Source organism: Athene noctua, chromosome 13, assembly GCF_965140245.1.
Source record: "Athene noctua chromosome 13, bAthNoc1.hap1.1, whole genome shotgun sequence".
NCBI lineage: Eukaryota > Metazoa > Chordata > Aves > Strigiformes > Strigidae > Athene > Athene noctua.
Window position 1 is genome coordinate 21,671,410 of NC_134049.1, and position 18,840 is coordinate 21,690,249.

General features: G+C 51.9%; 4 protein-coding genes across 7 annotated transcripts in view; 3 read left to right on the forward strand and 1 right to left on the reverse strand.

Moving 5' to 3' along the window:
- Window positions 1–557, reverse strand: part of ARID3B (AT-rich interaction domain 3B) — a 36,671-nt gene extending 36,114 nt beyond the window's left edge. For both annotated transcript variants that reach the window (XM_074917247.1, XM_074917246.1), the window contains exon 1: window positions 439–557. The gene's annotated coding sequence lies outside the window, so the exon portion shown is untranslated. The remainder of the gene's footprint in view (window positions 1–438) is intronic.
- Window positions 558–731: 174 nt separating this feature from the next.
- On the forward strand, window positions 732–2,802 carry LOC141965508 (actin, cytoplasmic type 5). Its single transcript, XM_074917222.1, has 2 exons — window positions 732–819; window positions 1,315–2,802. Exon 2 carries the CDS (start codon window positions 1,326–1,328, stop codon window positions 2,454–2,456), a length of 1,131 nt encoding a protein of 376 aa, XP_074773323.1. The 5' UTR covers window positions 732–819; window positions 1,315–1,325; the 3' UTR covers window positions 2,457–2,802.
- Window positions 2,803–3,516: 714 nt separating this feature from the next.
- UBL7 (ubiquitin like 7) lies at window positions 3,517–11,906 on the forward strand. Of its 3 annotated transcripts, XM_074916746.1 has the most exons (12): window positions 3,562–3,832; window positions 3,977–4,210; window positions 6,659–6,778; window positions 7,444–7,526; window positions 7,649–7,733; window positions 8,409–8,466; window positions 8,991–9,124; window positions 9,582–9,631; window positions 10,426–10,593; window positions 10,812–10,934; window positions 11,315–11,478; window positions 11,600–11,906. In XM_074916746.1, the coding sequence occupies exons 2-11, from the start codon at window positions 4,027–4,029 to the stop codon at window positions 11,450–11,452; spliced, it is 1,143 nt and encodes a 380-aa protein (XP_074772847.1). In that variant the 5' UTR covers window positions 3,562–3,832; window positions 3,977–4,026; the 3' UTR covers window positions 11,453–11,478; window positions 11,600–11,906. The 3 variants fall into 3 exon arrangements, with proteins under 3 accessions (XP_074772846.1, XP_074772847.1, XP_074772845.1); XM_074916745.1 differs by lacking the exon at window positions 3,562–3,832 and adding an exon at window positions 3,517–3,548 and having other exon boundaries at window positions 11,315–11,906; XM_074916744.1 differs by having other exon boundaries at window positions 11,315–11,906.
- Window positions 11,907–13,923: 2,017 nt separating this feature from the next.
- Window positions 13,924–18,840, forward strand: part of SEMA7A (semaphorin 7A (JohnMiltonHagen blood group)) — a 36,130-nt gene continuing 31,213 nt past the window's right edge. The window contains exons 1-5 of the mRNA XM_074916743.1: window positions 13,924–15,081; window positions 15,953–16,014; window positions 17,078–17,212; window positions 17,736–17,812; window positions 18,662–18,771. The gene's annotated coding sequence lies outside the window, so the exon portion shown is untranslated. The remainder of the gene's footprint in view (window positions 15,082–15,952; window positions 16,015–17,077; window positions 17,213–17,735; window positions 17,813–18,661; window positions 18,772–18,840) is intronic.

Genomic DNA, 18,840 nt, shown 5'->3' on the forward strand with positions numbered 1-18,840 from the left:
CCTGCCTCCCAGCCCCGAGGAGGGGAGAGGTCTCCCGGGGTAGTAAACAACTCCACCAACGCCTTCCCCCCGCCGCCGCCCGGTTTTACCGGAGACCCCTGCCCCGTAACCACCACGAAACCACTAAACACCCCCCACACACGCCCAAGGGGACCTACTCGGGGAAGGGTGGCTGTACCCGGCGACCAGCCCCGCTCCCCCGGCCCCACCCGTCTAAGCAGCCGGTGAGCTCCAGCCCACCCCCCCTCCCGCTTCGGTACCAGCCCCCGGTGCAGGCCTGGCCCCAGCACCCTCCCCCCGCCCCCCCCACTCCCCTGGTAGCGCCCCCTCCCTCCTCAGCTACCCCGGCACCACCCGCTCCCCGCCCCCCCCTCCTCCCCGGTAGCCGCCCCAAACTCCCCGCCGTCCCCTCCCCATCGGGGCGAACGGGGCCGTTACCTCCCGCGGGCCCCGGGAGCGGGTCGCTGCCGGCCCGTGCGCGGCCGCCTCGGCTCCGCCCGCAACACAACCTCTTTCCTTCCCCCCCCACACCCGCGCCACCCCTCCTCAGCCCAGCCGGAAACGGGGCGGCGGAGGCAGTGCCCATCAACGGAAGCGCCCGCCCCACTTCCGGGTACGGCCTCAGCAACGGAAGAACGAGGGCAACCGCCCCGCACCCGGAAGCGGCGAAGGGAAAGGGGCGGGGCCACGAGTCATAGACAACCAATTAACTAGCGAGGCAAGGGGCGGCTTCCGGTTCCGGGAGGATAAAAGGGCGCGCGCGGGGCTGGGCCTTGCAGTCGGTGAGGCGGCGACAAGGGGCGGAGGGGCCGCGCGCAGGTGAGGGCTGAGGCGGCAGCTTTATTCCCTCTCCGTCCCTTCGCGTCTTCAGGGTGGGGGTAGTGGTCTCTGCTGTCCGCTCAGGCTGGGGAGGGGGGGAGGTTTATATTGGGGCTGCTCTTTGTTTCCTCGGGTCTGTGGTAATGGTGTATGTGGAGGTTTGTGTTGGGGTGTCCCTACTAGTCTGCTCAGGCCCCGAGGGAGGGAGGGGAAAGAGTCTGTGCTTCTGTTCTTATGGGCTGCATATATATATATGTGTGCTTTGGGAAAATAAATAGGTATTGTGCTTCCCTGGGGGTTCTGTGAGGCAAACTCCTAAGATTCCTTTATGTCTTCTCTGAGCTTAGACCCCTCAGTGCCGCTCTTGGGGCTCCCTAGTGTATTAAATCCTTTCAGGCTTATAGCACATGGGGTAAATGTTAGGGCTCCCTGATGTTCCTGTTCTGTTCCCTCTGAGGAGGGACTCTGACACCTCCATGTCCCTACTCATCTCAGGCTTGGTCAGCATGGCGGATGAGGAGATTGCTGCGCTTGTGGTGGACAATGGCTCTGGTATGTGCAAGGCAGGCTTTGCAGGTGATGATGCCCCCCGTGCTGTGTTTCCCTCCATTGTGGGCCGTCCACGGCACCAGGGTGTCATGGTGGGCATGGGGCAGAAGGACAGTTATGTGGGGGATGAAGCCCAGAGCAAGAGGGGCATCCTCACTCTGAAGTACCCCATTGAGCATGGCATTGTCACCAACTGGGATGACATGGAAAAGATCTGGCACCACACCTTCTACAATGAGCTGCGTGTTGCCCCAGAGGAGCACCCTGTCCTGCTCACTGAGGCCCCCCTGAACCCCAAGGCCAATCGGGAGAAGATGACCCAGATCATGTTTGAGACCTTCAACACCCCAGCCATGTATGTAGCCATCCAGGCTGTGCTGTCCCTCTATGCCTCTGGCCGCACCACCGGCATCGTCATGGACTCAGGGGATGGTGTCACCCACACGGTGCCCATCTACGAAGGCTATGCGCTGCCCCACGCCATCCTGCGTCTAGACTTGGCTGGCCGTGACCTAACCGATTACCTCATGAAGATCCTCACGGAGCGGGGCTACAGCTTCACCACCACGGCCGAGAGAGAGATTGTGCGGGACATCAAGGAGAAGCTCTGCTATGTTGCTCTGGACTTTGAGCAGGAGATGGCCACAGCTGCATCGTCCTCCTCCCTGGAGAAGAGCTATGAGCTGCCTGATGGGCAGGTGATCACCATAGGGAATGAGCGTTTCCGATGCCCTGAGGCCATATTCCAGCCCTCCTTCCTGGGCATGGAGTCCTGTGGCATCCACGAGACCACCTTCAACTCCATTATGAAGTGTGACGTGGACATCCGGAAGGACCTGTATGCCAACACCGTGCTGTCTGGGGGTACCACCATGTACCCTGGCATCGCTGACAGGATGCAGAAGGAGATCACAGCCTTGGCACCCAGCACCATGAAGATCAAGATTATTGCCCCACCGGAGCGTAAATACTCCGTCTGGATCGGCGGCTCCATCCTGGCGTCTCTCTCCACCTTCCAGCAGATGTGGATCAGCAAGCAGGAGTATGATGAGTCTGGCCCCTCCATTGTCCATCGCAAGTGCTTCTAGAGGGACTGCTGGCAGTCACCTGAGGGCCGTCCTTGCTGGGATATGTGCTGGGGCAACCTCCTCCCCTGCTGGACCAGAATTGTTCGACTGTTACTTATTTTAACTAATTTGTTGAGGTACCAAGTAGTGACATGTACAGTTTAATGGCCTGTTAGGCTGTAGTTTTCCTGTGGCTGGCTAGCTGCTCCTCCTCCTCCTTGTGGCTCTTGGGCCTGGGAGTAGCTGGAGGATTGTTCACTTTTCCTATATAACACTGATAGGATGACACTAAAGTTAGATTTGTCACATTTAGGTTTGTCACAACTGACTCCTTTGTAGGAAAATAAACTTCAGCTTAAAAACTGTAAGATGTTACATTGCTTTCTTTCAGGGTGGGCTGTCCATCTCCTTGCTGCAAAGTATTATTGTGCAATACATGATTTTGGTCTCAAACTAGGTCTGTAGCTGCCTGCTTAAAACTTGGGTAAATGCTCTACAGATCATGTAATGGCACCTTGTAAATCTGCCTTGCGCTGTTCAGACCATTTTAAGAACTGTTAGGGAGGAAAGCTTGACTGGTATGTGGCTCTTGCAGCCCTTCTGGACTTTCATGGTAACTTGGCTTTTTTTAGAACCCAAGCAGTGCTTCCTGTCAGAAAATCTTGGCGCCTTGGCGCAGGTTTTGGTGGTGGGAGGGGTGGTGGCTTCTCCTTTTTTGGGAGAGGGTGACAAGATGAAGTGGTGGATGGGACTCGGCTTGGGAAAGCTGCTCCCTCCTGCCCTGGGGGGTTGTTTCCAGGACGCCCCTTCCATGGGGAAGGCTGGCAACCGCCTAATTGCGTGTCACTAATTACAAGGCAGCTCGCGGGCACAGACCCGCCGGTGCCGGCCTGCGCCGCGCCCTGGCCCCCCCGCCGCGCCCCTGCCTTTAAACCCTCAACCGGCTGCCGATTGGGTCGTTCCGCCTCGTCACGGTAGCACCAGCCAATCAGCAGCTTCCCCACCCCGGAGCTGCCCAGCGTTGCGCACCGCCCCCTACGGCGGACTCCGTCTCCCGGCGTGCACCGCGCAGCTGCGCAGCACTTCCGCTTCCGGTGCGCCCCGCCGCCTGAGGTAGAGTGGAGCTGCAGGGGTGCGCCGGGGCAGGGGCTGCGCGGCGGGGACGCGGGCGCTGCCACTGCTGGGATCCCTCGCTGAGCGGCCGCGGGCGCCTTGCTCCGCTGTCTCTGTGCCGGGAAACGGGGCTGCCGGGGGCTGGAGAATGGCCTGTGGGGGGTGCCTGCCGGGAGAACCGGGCCGGGCCTTGCTCTTGGCTTCCCTTCTTCCTCGGTTGAGTGTTGAGGCTAGCGGGGGTGTTTCTGCCTTCCCTGTAGCTTCAGAAATGCCTTAAGAGTGAGGTAGGAACCTAAAAAGCATAACTGCGTGCTGGTCAGGTCTCCTGTTAGTTTCCTCTGTGCTTCCCAGCAAGGATGAGGCCTGTGAATTTATAAGGTGTTTGTCTGGTTAGCGCAGAGTCTCACTTTGTTTTCCTCCCTTTCCAGAGCTTTGTGGGTCTTAGCTCGGCTTGGCTCTGTTCAGGGAGAAGGCTGGAATGTCCCTGCCGGAGTGGCACATCGCGGTGAAGCTGGCGGATCAGCCGCTGGCTCCCAAATCCATCTTACATCTGCCGGAGACGGAGCTGGGAGAATGCCCGCTCGGTGGGTGCAGCATCTCGTACCTCAAGCAGCTCATCACCGGCAAACTGCAGGAGTCCGTCCCAGACCCTGAGCTCATCGGTAGGTGCCTGCGTGGGTCGTGTCAAAGTCCTACCACTTGGGGACACCCTCTTCCTCTGCTCGCCGCGGCTGGGACACAAACATACTTCTGTTAGTGGTGTTGGGTTGGTGGGAAGCCTTGGCACAACCAGACAGCGTGGTGTAGGGGCTCGAAGCATGCTCCAGAGACTGCTATGCCGCAGTGGACTTGGTACCTTGTCGTTTGAATAGCCTGTGCCGTGTTTGCTTGGATCACAGTACTCCTGCAGTGGCGGCACCCATAGTAAGAAATCATATAACTTGCTAACACCATTGTGGCCTTGGGAGATCGTAGAGTCACAAGATGGTTTGGGTGGAAAGGGACCTTGAAGATCACCTAGTTCCACCCTCCCACCATGGGCAGGGACACCTTCCACTAGCCCAGGTTGCTCAAAGCCCCGTCCAACCTGGCCTTGAACACTGGAGGGGGCAGCTACAGCTCCTCTGGGCAGCCAGTGCCTCATCACCCTCACAGGGAAGAATTTCTTTCTTACATTTGGTCTAAATCTCCCCTCTTTCAGTTTAAAACCTTTACCGCTCATACTATCCCTACCCCCCTGATCAGGAGTCCCTCCCCAGCTTTCTTGTACTGGAAGGCCACTAGAAGGTCTCCGTGGAGCCTTCTCTTCTCCAGCTGAACACCTCCAACTCTCTCAGCCTGTCCCCATAAGGGAGGTGCTCCAGCCCCTTGATCACCTTCATGGCCTCCTCTGGACCCACTCAAGCAGGTCCGTGTCCTTCTGATGTTGGTGTCCGCAGAACTGCGGGGGGGGTCTCACAAGAGTGGATCAGAGGAGGAGAATCCCCGCCCTGTACCTGCTGCCCACACTGCTCTGGGTGCAGCCCAGGGTACCGTTGGCTTTCTGGGCTGTGAGTGCATGTTGCTGACTCACAGTCAGTTTTCCATCCACTAATCCCCCAAGTCCTTCTCCTTGGGGCTGCTCTCAATCCACTCATGGCCCAGCCTGGATTTGTGCTTGGGATTGCCCCGACCCATGGGCAGGACCTTGCACTTGGCCTTGCTGAACTCCATGAGGTTTGCACGTCCCACCTCTCCAGCCTGCCCAGGTCCCTCTGGATGGATCCCTTCCCTCCAGCGTGTCACCCCACCACACAGCTCGGTGTGATCGTTGAACTTGCTGAGGGTGCACTCGACCCCCTGTCCATGTCACCAGAAAGATGTTAAACAGCGCTGATCCCAACCCTGACCCCTGAGGACGCCACTTGTCACTGCTCTCCACTTGGTTATCGAGCCACTGACCACAACTCTTTGAGTGTGACCATCCAGCCAGTTCCTTACCCACTAGATGGTCCATCTATCAAATCCACGTCTCTCCAATTTAGAGACAAGGGTGTCATGTGGGACAGTGTCAAAGACTTTGCACAAGTCCAGGTAGATGGTGTCTCTTCCCTTGTCCACCAACACTGTAACCCCGTTGTAGAAGGCCACCAAACTTGTCAGGCAGGATTTGTTCTTGGTGAAGCCATGTTAGCTGTCACCAGTCACCTCCTTGTTTTCCATGTGCCCCAACATATTTTCCAGGAGGATCCATGCCATGATCTCGCTGGGCACAGAGGTGACACTAGCTGTAGTTCCCTGGTCTTCTTTTTTTCCCTTTTTAAAAATAGGGGTTATGTTTCCCCTTTTCCAATCAGGAGGAACTCACTGTACTGCCACGACTTCTCCAATATGATGGTAAGTGGCTGAGCCACTTCATCTACCAGTTCCCTCAGGACCCATAGATGCATCTCATCGGGTCCCATGGACTTTGTGCACCCTCAGGTTCCTTGGATGGTCTTGAATCCACTCTTTTTCTACAGTGGATGGTTCTTCATTCTCCCAGTCCCTGCCTTTGCCTTCTGCAACCGGGGTGGTGTGGCTGGAGCCCTCGCTGGTGATGACTGAGGCAACGAAGTCATTGAGTACCTCAGCCTTTTCCATATCCCAGGTCACTCAAGTCTCCCTTTTCCTTCCAGAGAGGGCCTACATTTTCCCTAGTCTTCCATTTATCACTGACATATCTGCAAAAGCTTTTTTTGTTACCCTTGATGTCTCTGGCCAGATTTAATTCTGTCAGTGCTTTGGCCCTCCTAAGCTGATCCCTGGCTACGCAGATTGTTTCTCTGTATTCCTCCGTGTTCTTGCTTCCACCCTCTGTAGGATCTCTTATGAGGACTGTGAGAGAGGTTGGCTTTTCTAAAGGAGGTGGCAATGTTGCCGATTACAATGTCATGTTCTGTGAATCTCAGCTCCATGATTTCCTCCCTGAATCTCCATAACTTCCCTGCGTTATGAAGTCCCTGTGCTGCTAACCAGCTGAAGCAGCTACACGTGTGGACGAATAACCCCCAGGCAGTCCTGCCTTACAGACCCTGGGCCCTTTCTGAGCGTGCCATAGATGTTTATATTTAGGTGTTTCTCTCTCCTAGATCTGATCTACTGTGGCCGTAAGCTGAGGGATGACCAGACACTTGATTTTTATGGCATCCAGTCTGGCTCCACTGTTCATGTCCTGCGCAAATCCTGGCCTGAACCTGATCAGAAGCCAGGTGAGGAGGAGACAGCGTGAGTTACTGCTTAGATCTCCTCGGGATGTGCTTGGTGTGGGTCCCTTGTGACTGAGGAGCGGCTGCTCTTGTGATTTGTTTCTGGGAGGCTGGTGTGAGGTTTGCAGGAGGAATTGATTGATATGTTTGTGTGGGAACTCTCCACCCCTAACAGCAGCAAATGGGTGTTAGGTTTTCTTGCTGATGGGAGAGTTAAGGAATGAGCTATGTAATGTGGAGAGTGAATATTCCTTAACTGACTAATCAATTTTAGGGTGTTGCCAGAGAATCAGGAACAAAGCGACTGGTTACCCAACTCGAGGGATGAGCAGGCTTGTGTGTGTTCCTAGTCTGCCTGACTGTAGAATAAGATGGGTTAGTTTAGAGTTGTCACTTTAATACAGCTCCTTTTGTACGTGTAGGAGAATATCTGTATATTTTTATATGTCTGGAAGGTGTGAGTGCAGTTACTTGTTACACTGTGATAACTGTACTGAGACATTCACAGTCATTAGTCTGTGCCCTTCCTCTCTGGTTTAGCTGAATCCAGGGACATTAAAGAATCACGACTGCTTTTGCAGCGTGGAAGTCCCAGTGGCATATAAAATGGCTAGTAACACTGTCAGGGGGAGCAATGTGTTTTGTTCTGTTGTTTTTTCTCCCTACAGAGCCTGTGGATAAGGTGGCAGCAGTACGGGAGTTCCGGGTCCTTCACACTGCCCTGCACAGCAGTCCTGCCTACAGAGATGCAGTGAGTGGGGCTTCATAGTGTGCTGTCTGGATGTCTTTTTGTCTGTCCCCACTTTGTGAAGAGAGTCTCATGGTGGAGCCTCATTGTGCAACACCACTGATCAGCTCTGATTTCTCTGGCAGGTCTTCAAAATGCTGGGGAACAAGGAGTCACTGGATCAGATCATCGTAGCTACTCCCGGCCTCAGCAGTGACCCTGTTGCTTTGGGTGAGTCCAGATGTGACCCAGAGGCTCTGAGGAAAGCCAGATAAAGATAGTCTGTGTTTTAATACCTGGCATGGGGAAGGGAGATTTTGCCTTCTCAAAGTGCCTTTTGGTTCCTTTGTGGAGCATAAGAGTAAGTGTCTGCTCAGGTATCAGAGCTGTACTCCCTTGGTGATGTTGGGGACGGAGGCTGGCTTCAAAAGGATTAGGCAACATGGAACCCAAAGGAGAGCAGTGGGGATGGCTGCTTTCTCCCTGCTGCAAAGTGTTACAAAAATGTTAATTCAATCTAGTTTGCTTGTTCTGGCCTGGGGTGTTACTACCCTTTTTGGCACATTGCTGTGAGGCAGGTGGAATATGGGATGCAGTCACAACTGGGCTGGAGTGACCTGTGTGCCAGATTTGATCCTGCCCTTAAGGTGAAGCTGTCTGTGCTAGAGTGCAGCCCCTGGGATCTGCTGGGAAAGCCCCATCCCTTGGGTGTGTGGCTATGGTTGAGAGTCTCTCCAGGAAGATGCAAGAGGTTTCAGGGAGAAAAATAATAGGGTATTTATGGTGTCTGCTAGTGACTCAGTTCCTGAAAAACAATTATTTTGTTTTTTCCCATGCCTTTTGTTTGATTGACTCCTGTTTCTTGTATCCTGTCTCCTACTCATTATGTTTCCTGGTCCCTCCCAGGAGTCCTACAGGACAAGGATCTCTTTTCAGTATTTGCAGACCCCAGCATGCTAGACACGTAAGTTTACGTAAGCTAGTGCAGTGACTATGCAATGCCTTTGTTGCTCTGTTGTATAGACTGCTGCTTGACAACTTCTCTGGGTGGGAGAGAGTTTTGCTCCTGCCTGCCAGTACAGATACACCAGGCCAGAGATTCAGGGTAGGACACTTCTTCAGCAGCAGGAAGGAGGGAGCTGATACTTCGATACACATCCCCCTCCACTGTTGGATTGAACCAAAGGATAGTGGGAGACAGGACCATCATCCCCTCCAGATTATGGGTTCAAATCTGGATGTGGTTGCTCACAGCAGGGTTGTTCCCATGAGAGCACACGGGAGGGTCAGCGTGGGGTCCAGAAGGAGCCCCAGCTCCTTCAGCTGTGTGGAACAATGTGGGGAGGTGTTTGTTGCTGGACAGCCAAAAGCAGTGGTGGTGGTGCAGCCACTGGGAATGGCTATGCCTTAAGATCTTTGCCATTAACAAGCTGCTGATTTCTTAATTTCTCTGAGTACTCGATTCATTCTTTCACCCTTTCTCTCTAGGCTGATCCCAGCTCACCCTGCACTTGTGAATGCCATTGTCCTTGTCCTGCACTCAGTGGCTGGCAGCACCCCGCTCCCAGCCCCAGAGACATCCTCCCGAGGCATGTCCTCTGGCTCCTACCGGGACATGCCAGGTACGATCAGCCACGTGGGTGACTGGGGAACCTGAAGAAATGCCACGCTGCAGGGTTTGCAGACAAATTTGTGCTCTACTGACACAGTGATCCCCAGGCTGTAAGGAAGAGAGGTTTGGGTTCCTGAACTAGAAACACGCTGTGGTTTATAGATTTTGCACTTTGTGAGATTCATGTGGGACACTTTGGCCTCAGAGCCTCTCCCAACCAAGTGTGTGTAATGGCTGTTGGTAGCAGAGTGCTGTGGCCTCTGTTCTGTGCAAATGCTGGGCCTGACCTGTCTTCCACTGACCAGCTGCACGTGAACTTGTCGGTGCCAAGGTCTCTGTCCTAACCAGCGCGTTAGCTGGGGCTAAGCCTGGCTGCATGGCCAAGGACTCCACAGGATTCTTATCTGGTGCCTAATTCCTGCCAGTGCCTAGTTTTCTGCATCTGTCGATTCTTGTTTCTGTTGCAGGTGGCTTTCTGTTTGAAGGTCTCTCTGATGATGAAGATGACTTCCACCAGGTAAGCGGCCAGATTAGGTGGAACGCCTCTTTTGGGATTGCAATATGGCTTTAACTTGTAGCCCTTAAAGTCTTGAAAGGTTGTCTCTCTGTCTCATGAACGGCACGAGCTGCTCTGGCTCCTAGGGGTATTGTGGAAACAAACATATTGATTGAGCCATGCTTGGATGCTGTTCATGGTAGGATTTCCTTCAGTGCTGAGCTAGGGTCACAACAGAAGACTGCAGAAGCACAACTTGGAACAGCACTTGTCCTCAGAGTAAACACCTTCATAGCCAGATTCACAGAATCACAGAATCATCAAGGTTGGAAAAGACCTTGAAGATCATCTGGCCCAACCATTAACCTCACACTGACCGTTCTCAGAGATAGCTGTGCACAGATGAGCATGGCTGAGAAACGTGGGAGGGTTAGTCCCTGCCCTTCTTCTGCAATGTAGGGAGGTTCTCCTCTCCGAAGGACAAAGTATTTTATAAGAGAAATTGCATATTTAGGCTGAAAATGTGCCAGTCAGCAGCCAATTGTTTTATTACAGGCTAATAACACTTTGTTTGCAAGCTGATGGATGATGTATTAAAAGGTTTACTGCCAGTTTCTGTATCTTTGTAATAGCTGAGTTTGTGGAAAAAGCCCATCCTGTTCTGTCATGTTTATTTTTTAAAAGTTTCACACTTCTGAGTTTCAAATACTGTAGGAAAGGGATCCCTGGAATGACGACATGAGCCAGATTTTACTGGGATGTGGACACCAACATCAGAGGTGTGGGTTGTTTTTTTTTTTTCTTCCTCCATGCAGAGCACAAGATCTACACCATCCAGCAGCACTTCTGGTTCCCGCCCAGCTTCCCTTGGCTACGCCGGGGCTGCTGGACCCCGACCGATCACCCAGAGCGAGCTGGCGACTGCACTGGCACTGGCAAGCACCCCAGAGAGCAGCTCCCACACACCCACCCCTGGCACCCAGGTACAATAGCAGCACAGTAGCTAGGAAGATCCTCTTGGGCCATAAAACCAGCACTTGACCGAGCGCGAGCCCTGCTCAGGTCTGGGAGCCCTCGCTGCTTTATTTTCTTACGGCTGAGTTCTCTTCTACAGGGGCTCGAGGAGGCCTGATGGTGGGGTGCAGCTCTGGTTCCTGTGACAAATGTTCTCCTGATCCATGTGCAACTTATTTCCTCCTAGGGTCACTCCTCTGGGACCTCCCCGATGTCATCCAGTGTCCAGTCAGGAACACCCATCACCAACGACCTCTTCAGCCAGGCCTTGCAGCATGCCCTGCAGGCCTCAGGGCAGCCCAGCCTGCAGGTCAGTGCCACAGCCTCTGCCTTCAGGAGCCTGTGAAAGCCCCATATCACATCCAGTGTTGCAGGGTGGAGGCGGTTTTTCCACCTGCCTCATGTAGCAGAACATTTAAGCTGAAAGGGGCATCACTGAAGAAGTGCTTCTTGCAGGAGATGTGATAGACTGATGCAAAAGTACTGGGTGGAAGTGGGATGGTGGATTTGGGGAGTTTGCAGCAAGACTTTGAGCTTTCAAGATCTGTTTGCACACTTAGCGTTGCGCTTGCGAGCTAGAGAGAGGTGGGAGAATGCAGCATGGAAGAGCGGGCTGTGGAGAAGGCTGTTTTGTTTCCACTTGGACTCTTGCACCTACCCTTAGCTTCTTTTTTTTTTCCCTGTCTATAGAGCCAGTGGCAACCACAGCTTCAGCAGCTGCGAGACATGGGCATACATGATGATGAGTTAAGTCTCCGAGCCCTGCAGGCCACTGGAGGGGACATCCAGGCTGCCCTGGAGCTCATCTTTGCTGGTGGGGCTCCCTAGCTTTTTGGGCAGAAGAGGCTGGACTGGTGAGTTGCACTGAGGCAGCTGTGGCGTTCCTTGGTCTGGGACTTGGCACTGAAACTTCTCTGCACTGGGGTTCCTCTCTCCAGCATGAAGTAGTTGGGGTGGCTGCTCCTTTCCTTGCAGGTGGGCACTGTGCTCCTGTTTGAGAGCACTGTCTGTGCTGAGGGCAGCTCCTCCAGCTCCAGAGACCTCTCTCCACCTCCTTCTTCTGGCCACCAGAGATGAGACCTCAGAACTTTGTCCAGCACTGAGAAAGAGGTGGCTCTGTGTGTTGGAGAGATGTGGCACCTCCAGTTCCGCAGTCTTAGATCTGATTACACGTTCTCCTGCCCATTGTTTCATTCCTGCCCTCCTGACATGCCTCAGTCTATCTTGTTTTGCTGTTGTGGCTCCTCTGTGTTTAACTGTATTAAATGGACTGTATTCACTTGCCTGTTGTTTGGGTTGTGGTCTGTCCGGGGTTGTGTTCCAGATCTGCGAGGCGATGTGCTCATTGCGGGAAGGAAACTGGAGAAGATGCTTTGCCTGTTGTAGGGCTGTTGTTCCTCGGCAGAGGGCACTCCTCTTACTGAGCAAAGCTGCGTCTGGTAAGGGAGCAGTGTTTGTGGTGTAGCTGACCTGCACAGCCATCCTGCCATGAGTTAGGTCAATACAAAAGAGCTATTTGTGTTACAAGTACTCTCCAAGAGGGTGCTGCAGAGAAGCAGCATGTCTCCTTTTTAGCTGAAACCTGTTTGTTCTTAGTTGTGCGGGCTGAGGCTGGTAGAATCCTGCAAGCTGACAGGAACAAGGGCACAGGTGCAGGAGTTCATAGCCATCACAAGGTGACAGTAAAAAAAAAAAAAAAAGACAATTAGAAGGGTTGATGCAGTTGCCAGAGAGTGTGAGATGCTGCCAAATGTCTTGGAAGAAATGCCTTGTCTCTGACACAGGTTAGTCTGGCTGCAGCCTGTCTTTTCCAAAGTGTCTTCTCATCCTGGGGGGCCACATTGGAGGTGCCTGGGACCTGAGCTGCAAAGACAATCAAAGTCATTTGCCTGTAATTGCAGTCAGTGGGAACTGAGTGGAGCCAGAATCAGAGCTGGGCCTGGCTTCACTCTGATTGTACCATTGAGATTAACAAGGCATGAAAATGAGAACTGGTTTGCCTGAAATGCCACCATGCGTTACTAGGGAAGCTAAAAGTAGAAAATGCTTTCCTACCTTCAGGCTGCCTGTGCTCCCCTCTTAATTCCTCTCCAAGCGCTACAATCCCTTGCTGATACGATCTCCACTATCACCCAGCAAATACTGGATTGTTCTCTGCAGGGTAGCCCATTGACTGATAGCCTTTAATCCTGTCTAGAGGATTAAGTCTCTTGGGGAAGGACTGTTTTTATTTTTCAGTATGTTGGAGATAAGATGTGATAGACATAACCAGCTTTCCTGACTTGATACACCCTTCCGGGTTACTGCCCTCATTACACACTTTGGAAACCCACTCCAGATGATGGCTATGATTTTACGTGTATGAAAACTGATTAATTTGTTCCCATCCCCGGCACCTTCACCTATTGCTTTGCTGGGGGAGTGGACAGCATATGCACAGCATCCTCCCTTCCTTCCCCTGCTGTCAGCCCTCAATCCTCCCAGGCTGGCTGAGGATTAGCTGTATCGCAGATGCTGCTGCCCAAAGCTGGAAAGCATTTGCAGGCTCTCCCAGACCTGCTCAGGGCTAGCAGGACTTGCTCTGTGACAAGGGTGACTAGTTTGCGTTGCTGTACCATGTCAATTCTTAGTTTAGGCCAGCTTGGGGTTATTGGTGTCCCAAATGGTATTTCTTTCCTGTCCTGATTTAAAGGGTCACTTTATTGACCCACGTTTTGTATTAAGTAGCTTCTTCTGTCATAATGGCTATTTCTGCTTCTCCCTGTATGCCCAGGTAATTGAGAATTGGTTGGATGTTTTGTATGGAAAGAACTTTTTTCCAAGTTTTCTCACAAATTGTGTTACTTGGCTTGGAGTACCACATCAGACACATTCTCTGTCTGAACTGGCTATAGCAGAGAAGAACTTGGCACCGATGTTGTTCACGATGCGACTGATGCGTGCGCTTCGCTTCCCTCATCTCGCCCGCCTTTGGCTGCCTAGAATAGACGTGCTCAGCAACCAGGCAAATTTAGAGATGCAGGGATGGGAAGAGAGTCTCTGCCTGGCACCTGCAGGGTTGGTAATGGAAGAGGAGGAGGAAGGGAAACTTTGATGCAGGAGCTCCTGTAGGAGAGTGGAAGCTCAGAAATCCTCAGAACTGGCTCTGCAGCAGCCAGGTGAGCGCTGCCCTCCCCCCTGCTCTAACGGCCGCGTGCCTCCTGCCTCCCAGCTTTGAGATGAAAGTGATGCTGGCAGCCACCTCCACACACAGAGAGAGCTCAGCCAGCACATCCTCTGCCAAGGGGGAGAAACCAGCCGGGGGGAGGCTGCGGGAGGCACCCGCTCGTTTGGAGAGACCCTGTGCCTGGGGTTAGCAGCCTAAATGTGGCTTATGGACATGGAGCATGACATCTCTTGTCCGAGCCACTTGTCCTGACTTCTGCAGTCATTGGAGGAGCCTGTATCCCAAGAGAGGTATTGAACAAAGCTGGAACGACTCTGGGAGATGCCGGTATCCGTTGTTTGCTGAGAAAGCAGCTAAGTCTAGACACTAATTTGTCAGTGGCTGAACAGAACAGATTCTGCTCTTTATGAGCAAATTGCAGTGCACTACCTCCCGCCTGCCTGTTCCTTGTGGTCCCTCCCTGGTGCCACTGCCCTGACACCTTCCCCTCCTCGTGCACCAGCTTTGGTTGCCCCTTCCATGTTTGGGTTCGAGGTGTGTCCGTTCTTGTTGGGTCTGGGCTTGTCAGTCTCCTGCCTGTGTATCCAACCTCCACCGCGCTCTGTTCGCCAGCCAAGCATCTGTGGCCTGACCGCCTCACCGGCACTGCGGCGGGAGCAGGCTGGGAGGGGCTTGGCTGACCCTTTGGAAGCGGTGGAGGTCAGACCACGGTTCCCCAACGTAAGCGCTTTCAGTAGGGACTTTCTGGTTCTGACATCAAAGATAAATTTTTGGTTCACTTACTTCCTTTGCCTGTAGTGAAGCTGACAAGGGAAGCAGTAACAGCGGGTGTTTTCAGGAGTAATGCTAGCAGCTGTTTGTACTGTGTTTTCAGTAATCTTGTTATTTGTTCTGGAGCTTGACCGTCAATGCTGGTGCATTGTGGACACCTGCAGGGGTTGGCGGTTTGGCTGGCATCTAAGCCCTTCACTGTATGTCCTCTGCTTTTCTACTTTGGCCACCTTGATGGCTTTTTCACCATTTCTGCCTTGTCTCTTTCTGCCTAAGAAGTTCTGAGCTGACTGTTTCCACAAGAAGCAAAGTGGTGTTTGTGTGGGGGTGATTTTCCAGCAAAAGGGTGACATGGAGATGGAGCAGAATCTCCCAGGCTTCACGTCCCTGATGGCTTTTGCAGTATCTCAGCCTGTGTGACTGCCCACCTGCATCCTCCTCTGCTTTTACAACGATGATGGAGCCTTCCTATGTGAAGTGAACACAACCAGCAAGATCTATCCCAGGAGCAGACGTTGAGGTATTAATTGTTTATGTGCAGACACAGTCTCTCTGGTGTGGGCACGCTTGGGTGGTTTGTTGGATCAGATCCTAAACTGTCAAAGTTTCAAGCTCTTCAGCCTTGATTTCTGACTTCAAATGACTAGTGTTGGAGAGATTTCCCCTCATCCTCCCACATGCCTCCAGTGTTTCAAGATAAACGTTGCTTTCTTGCTCCCTTAGTCAAACAGAGGCTCTGAGTGTCCCCTGCTTGCAGGACCCTGGCACAGGAACCAGTGCCCTGTCTGGGCAAGGCAGCAGAGCACCTTAAACCAGTGGTGCTGTTTTGCCCAACTCCATCCACAAACAAATGTGCAGGGGCCAGAGGACTGACCATCACAGTGCCCCCGGTCATCACAGATGTCTGTACATTGTTCTCCCCAGCACAGTGCAGGACTACACACCTGGGCACCCCAGCTCCTCTCTGGCACATTAATTCAGAAGATCGATGAAGGTGACTTTCTCCAGTGCTCCAGCACGCAGCGTCTCAGCGTCTCACTCAGGATTTGCTAGGCCAGGAGTAACCTTGGGCAGCCCGGCAGGATACATCCATGTGAACAGCAGCAGGGAACTTGCCTGGCAGAGCCCTTGCCCACCAGCTTGCTTTCTCTGCAAAGGACTCTGTGGTTTCCTGGCTGCTTTCAGCTTTGTCCTTGTGGAGGATGCCAAAGTGCCAGGAAACACATAATTTATTTTTTTTTCTTCTTAAGAGTTAGCTTTGTGCTGGTTGAGTGAGCTGAACACTTTGGCCGAAGGGGACAAGCGAGAGCCAGGGCAAAAGGAAGAGGGGGCAGTGGGACCTGGTGGGGTTTCCTTGGCAATAACGAAATCTTGGTCTTGCTCTTTCTCAGGCAAGCTTTCAAGGAAGGAGGAAAGAATTTTCCTGATGCTGGGACAACTGATCAGGATTAAGGTGAGAGTCTGCAGATCAGGGCAGGTGTTACAGTGCAGCTTTCTGTGGGACTCAGTCCCTTTCCTGGCATGAATCGACATTTTTCTTTGACGAAAGGGGAGCTCTGTGACTTTAGTTATCAAAGCATCCTTTTACAGAACTGTGTTTTGCACAACTAAGAGTCATGGATGCTAACTGAAGAACAGCACAATAAATCAGTGTGGTTTTAAGGCAACTGACTCTATTTTAACTTGGTGAAAGCAGAAATGTACTGAAAATGTCACACCATGAAAATACTTCTATTTCTTATTAGTTTCTTTTATATTTATAGTATTCTAATATTTATATATGACAGTGTTTATAAATAATCCTTTGATTTATAGTGGTACATGTAGTTCTAGTTTTGTCTTACATGGATGCTTGAGCTTAAGAATATGGTAAGCAAAAGGAAGGTTAATAGGGAGGAAAATAAAGATCCCCTGATATATCCTTTGAAGTCAAGACAATGGCTGAGCCACTGACTTCAAACATGAAGCTTCCTGACTTCCCTTCCTCTTGAACTGAGCCTGGAAACTTAAAACAAAAAAACCCTCAAAGCTCTTAAGGTGAGGCTGGGGATTTCGTGAGCATTTCTGACCACACAGTCTCTCTAGCTGACTTCTGGGTGTTCCAGGCTTCCAGCACTCAGAATGGTTGTCCTCAAATCACTTTTTTTTTTTTTTCCCTCCTACTACTACTCAACTAAATACCTTGCTGATTTAAGAGCATGGTCCACTTGTTTAGCGAGGTGCATTAGTTTAGATATTGAGTTTGAGAGAGAAGATGGAGAGCTATGGAGTTCTACTCCAGGGGTGATAAAAACATCGAATCAGTTATGCAGGGTCAGAGCCAGCATCCCTTGTCTTCCTGCTATGGCCAATAACAGATGTTGCAGAAAAACTTTAGAACAGGGTGAGCAGAGAAAGATCCATCTCTAATAGATTTTTTTCCAGCATCCAGTCACCTGGGGTTTAGGGACTTTTAGAGCTGAATATGGAGTGCTAATAGTTAACAGACCCCACACAACTTTTTTCTTTAAACACAGATAAACTTGTAGCTTCCGTGCCAGCTCACAGGAAGGAGTTCTGTGGTTTAGTCACAGGTTCACAGCCCGTGATGCACAAGAGTGTTCAGCAGCTGGAAGGAAGAGATGACATGCAGCTGTGAGACTGTGGCACAGGTAACTTCTGGGATGTCACACTCTAAAGGGGTGGCAGTGGTCCCAGTAAAGCTCTGGAGTTTAATGTTTGGGTGCCTGCGACTGCTGTGGCCACTGAAGCAGAAAGAAGTGACAAAGATAGCTAGGGCAGTTGGGCAGTCAGGAGTAAATTGTCACTTAATCTTGCTAAAGCAGAAAGGGTTGTTACTGACAGCAGAGCTCTGTAATCCCCCAGAAATGCTCAGCGTGCTGCCCTGGCATCCTGCAGAGCAGACTCCAAACTGTTTACCTTTGTGTTAATTGGTTTGTTTGCATAAGGCCCTGTTCCAGGGAAGGGAGGGAGTGCTGACCATCCTGTCTCAGGATTCATTTCTGAGCCGTCGTTCCCTGGCATTAAATGCTTTGATCCCAAAGGATCCTCAGTTACGCATAATTTAATCATCCCATGGATCCTGCCAGCTGGTGTCTGGTCATGCAAGTTCATGTCCATTTATTTTTCCTCCGCCTCATTTTTTTTATTCTTCTTTTCCTCCCCTCCAAAAAGTCTGTGACCTGGTTGCTGATGGTTTCCTGCAGTTGCTTTCCTGAATGAGCTGTATGGGTATGTAAACCAGGAAGCAGGTGAGAGGCATGAAGCCCTGCACAAGGAAGGGTGGATAGGAGGCAGGAAGAAAGATTTGCCCTTCCCTGCCCAGGGCAGTGTCCCTTTCAAGAATTTGAGAAGTCACAGGGAAAAATAAGTCAAACAGGTCCAGCACACGGTGAGATCCTGAGCTGATTCCACTCTCCTGCTGGAAGACATGGAGGGCTTCCTGTGTCTGATGGAAAGAGAAACCAGTGCATCTGGGGTGCTGAGCCTTTGTGTAACCAGGCAGGCTCTCAGTTTAGAGCCAAGGACAGTGCAGAACTGCAGACACTTATCTTCTGCGTCATTTGGCCCAGGGTTGGCTCTCAGAGGCCAAAATAGGAGGGAGGAGAAGGAGATAGACCACTTCTTAGATGTCTCTCCCTTCCTGGCGAGACAGATATCGCTGCTGGAAGTACTTGAACACTACAAGGTCAACTTAATACCTTTAAAATAGTTTACTTTCCTGAGCAGCCTCCACTTAATCTTATGTGCCTGGCCAGATTGTAAGAGGTTCTGTTGGCATTTTTCCCAGCAGCAACTTGAAATGGCTTCTTGGGAACCAGGTGACTTGCTTTGATTCCTTAGAGAACAGTGTGGACTTAAATTCCTACCCATATTATGGCAGGGGATGGGAGAGCAGGTTGCAGAGAGTGAACTTTAACTTGTGTGTTACCAGGAGGACTTTGTGGATTTAATGGAGCTGGTCAAGGGAGCTTATAAGCTTGTTTATGGAATGGTGGGTGCTGCGCCCTTAGGGCCATTCAGAGCAGCTGGCAGATGTAGGAATCATTATTGCTGAAGAGGCTGCTTTGCCCACTGCTGAAGCATAGCCATTCCTGCAGGAGAGCGTGGTAGCAGCTCTGCACCACATGATGATGCTGCCCTGAAATCCAGGCCCTGCCAGGAAGGAGAGGAGCACAGCAGTCAAGAAAAGAAATACCAAGAGTTTCAGGTAAGCAAAACGCAGTCTGGCCTGCTGGGCCCTTGTAGGATGACAGAGCTGACACGCTGTGCAGCATTA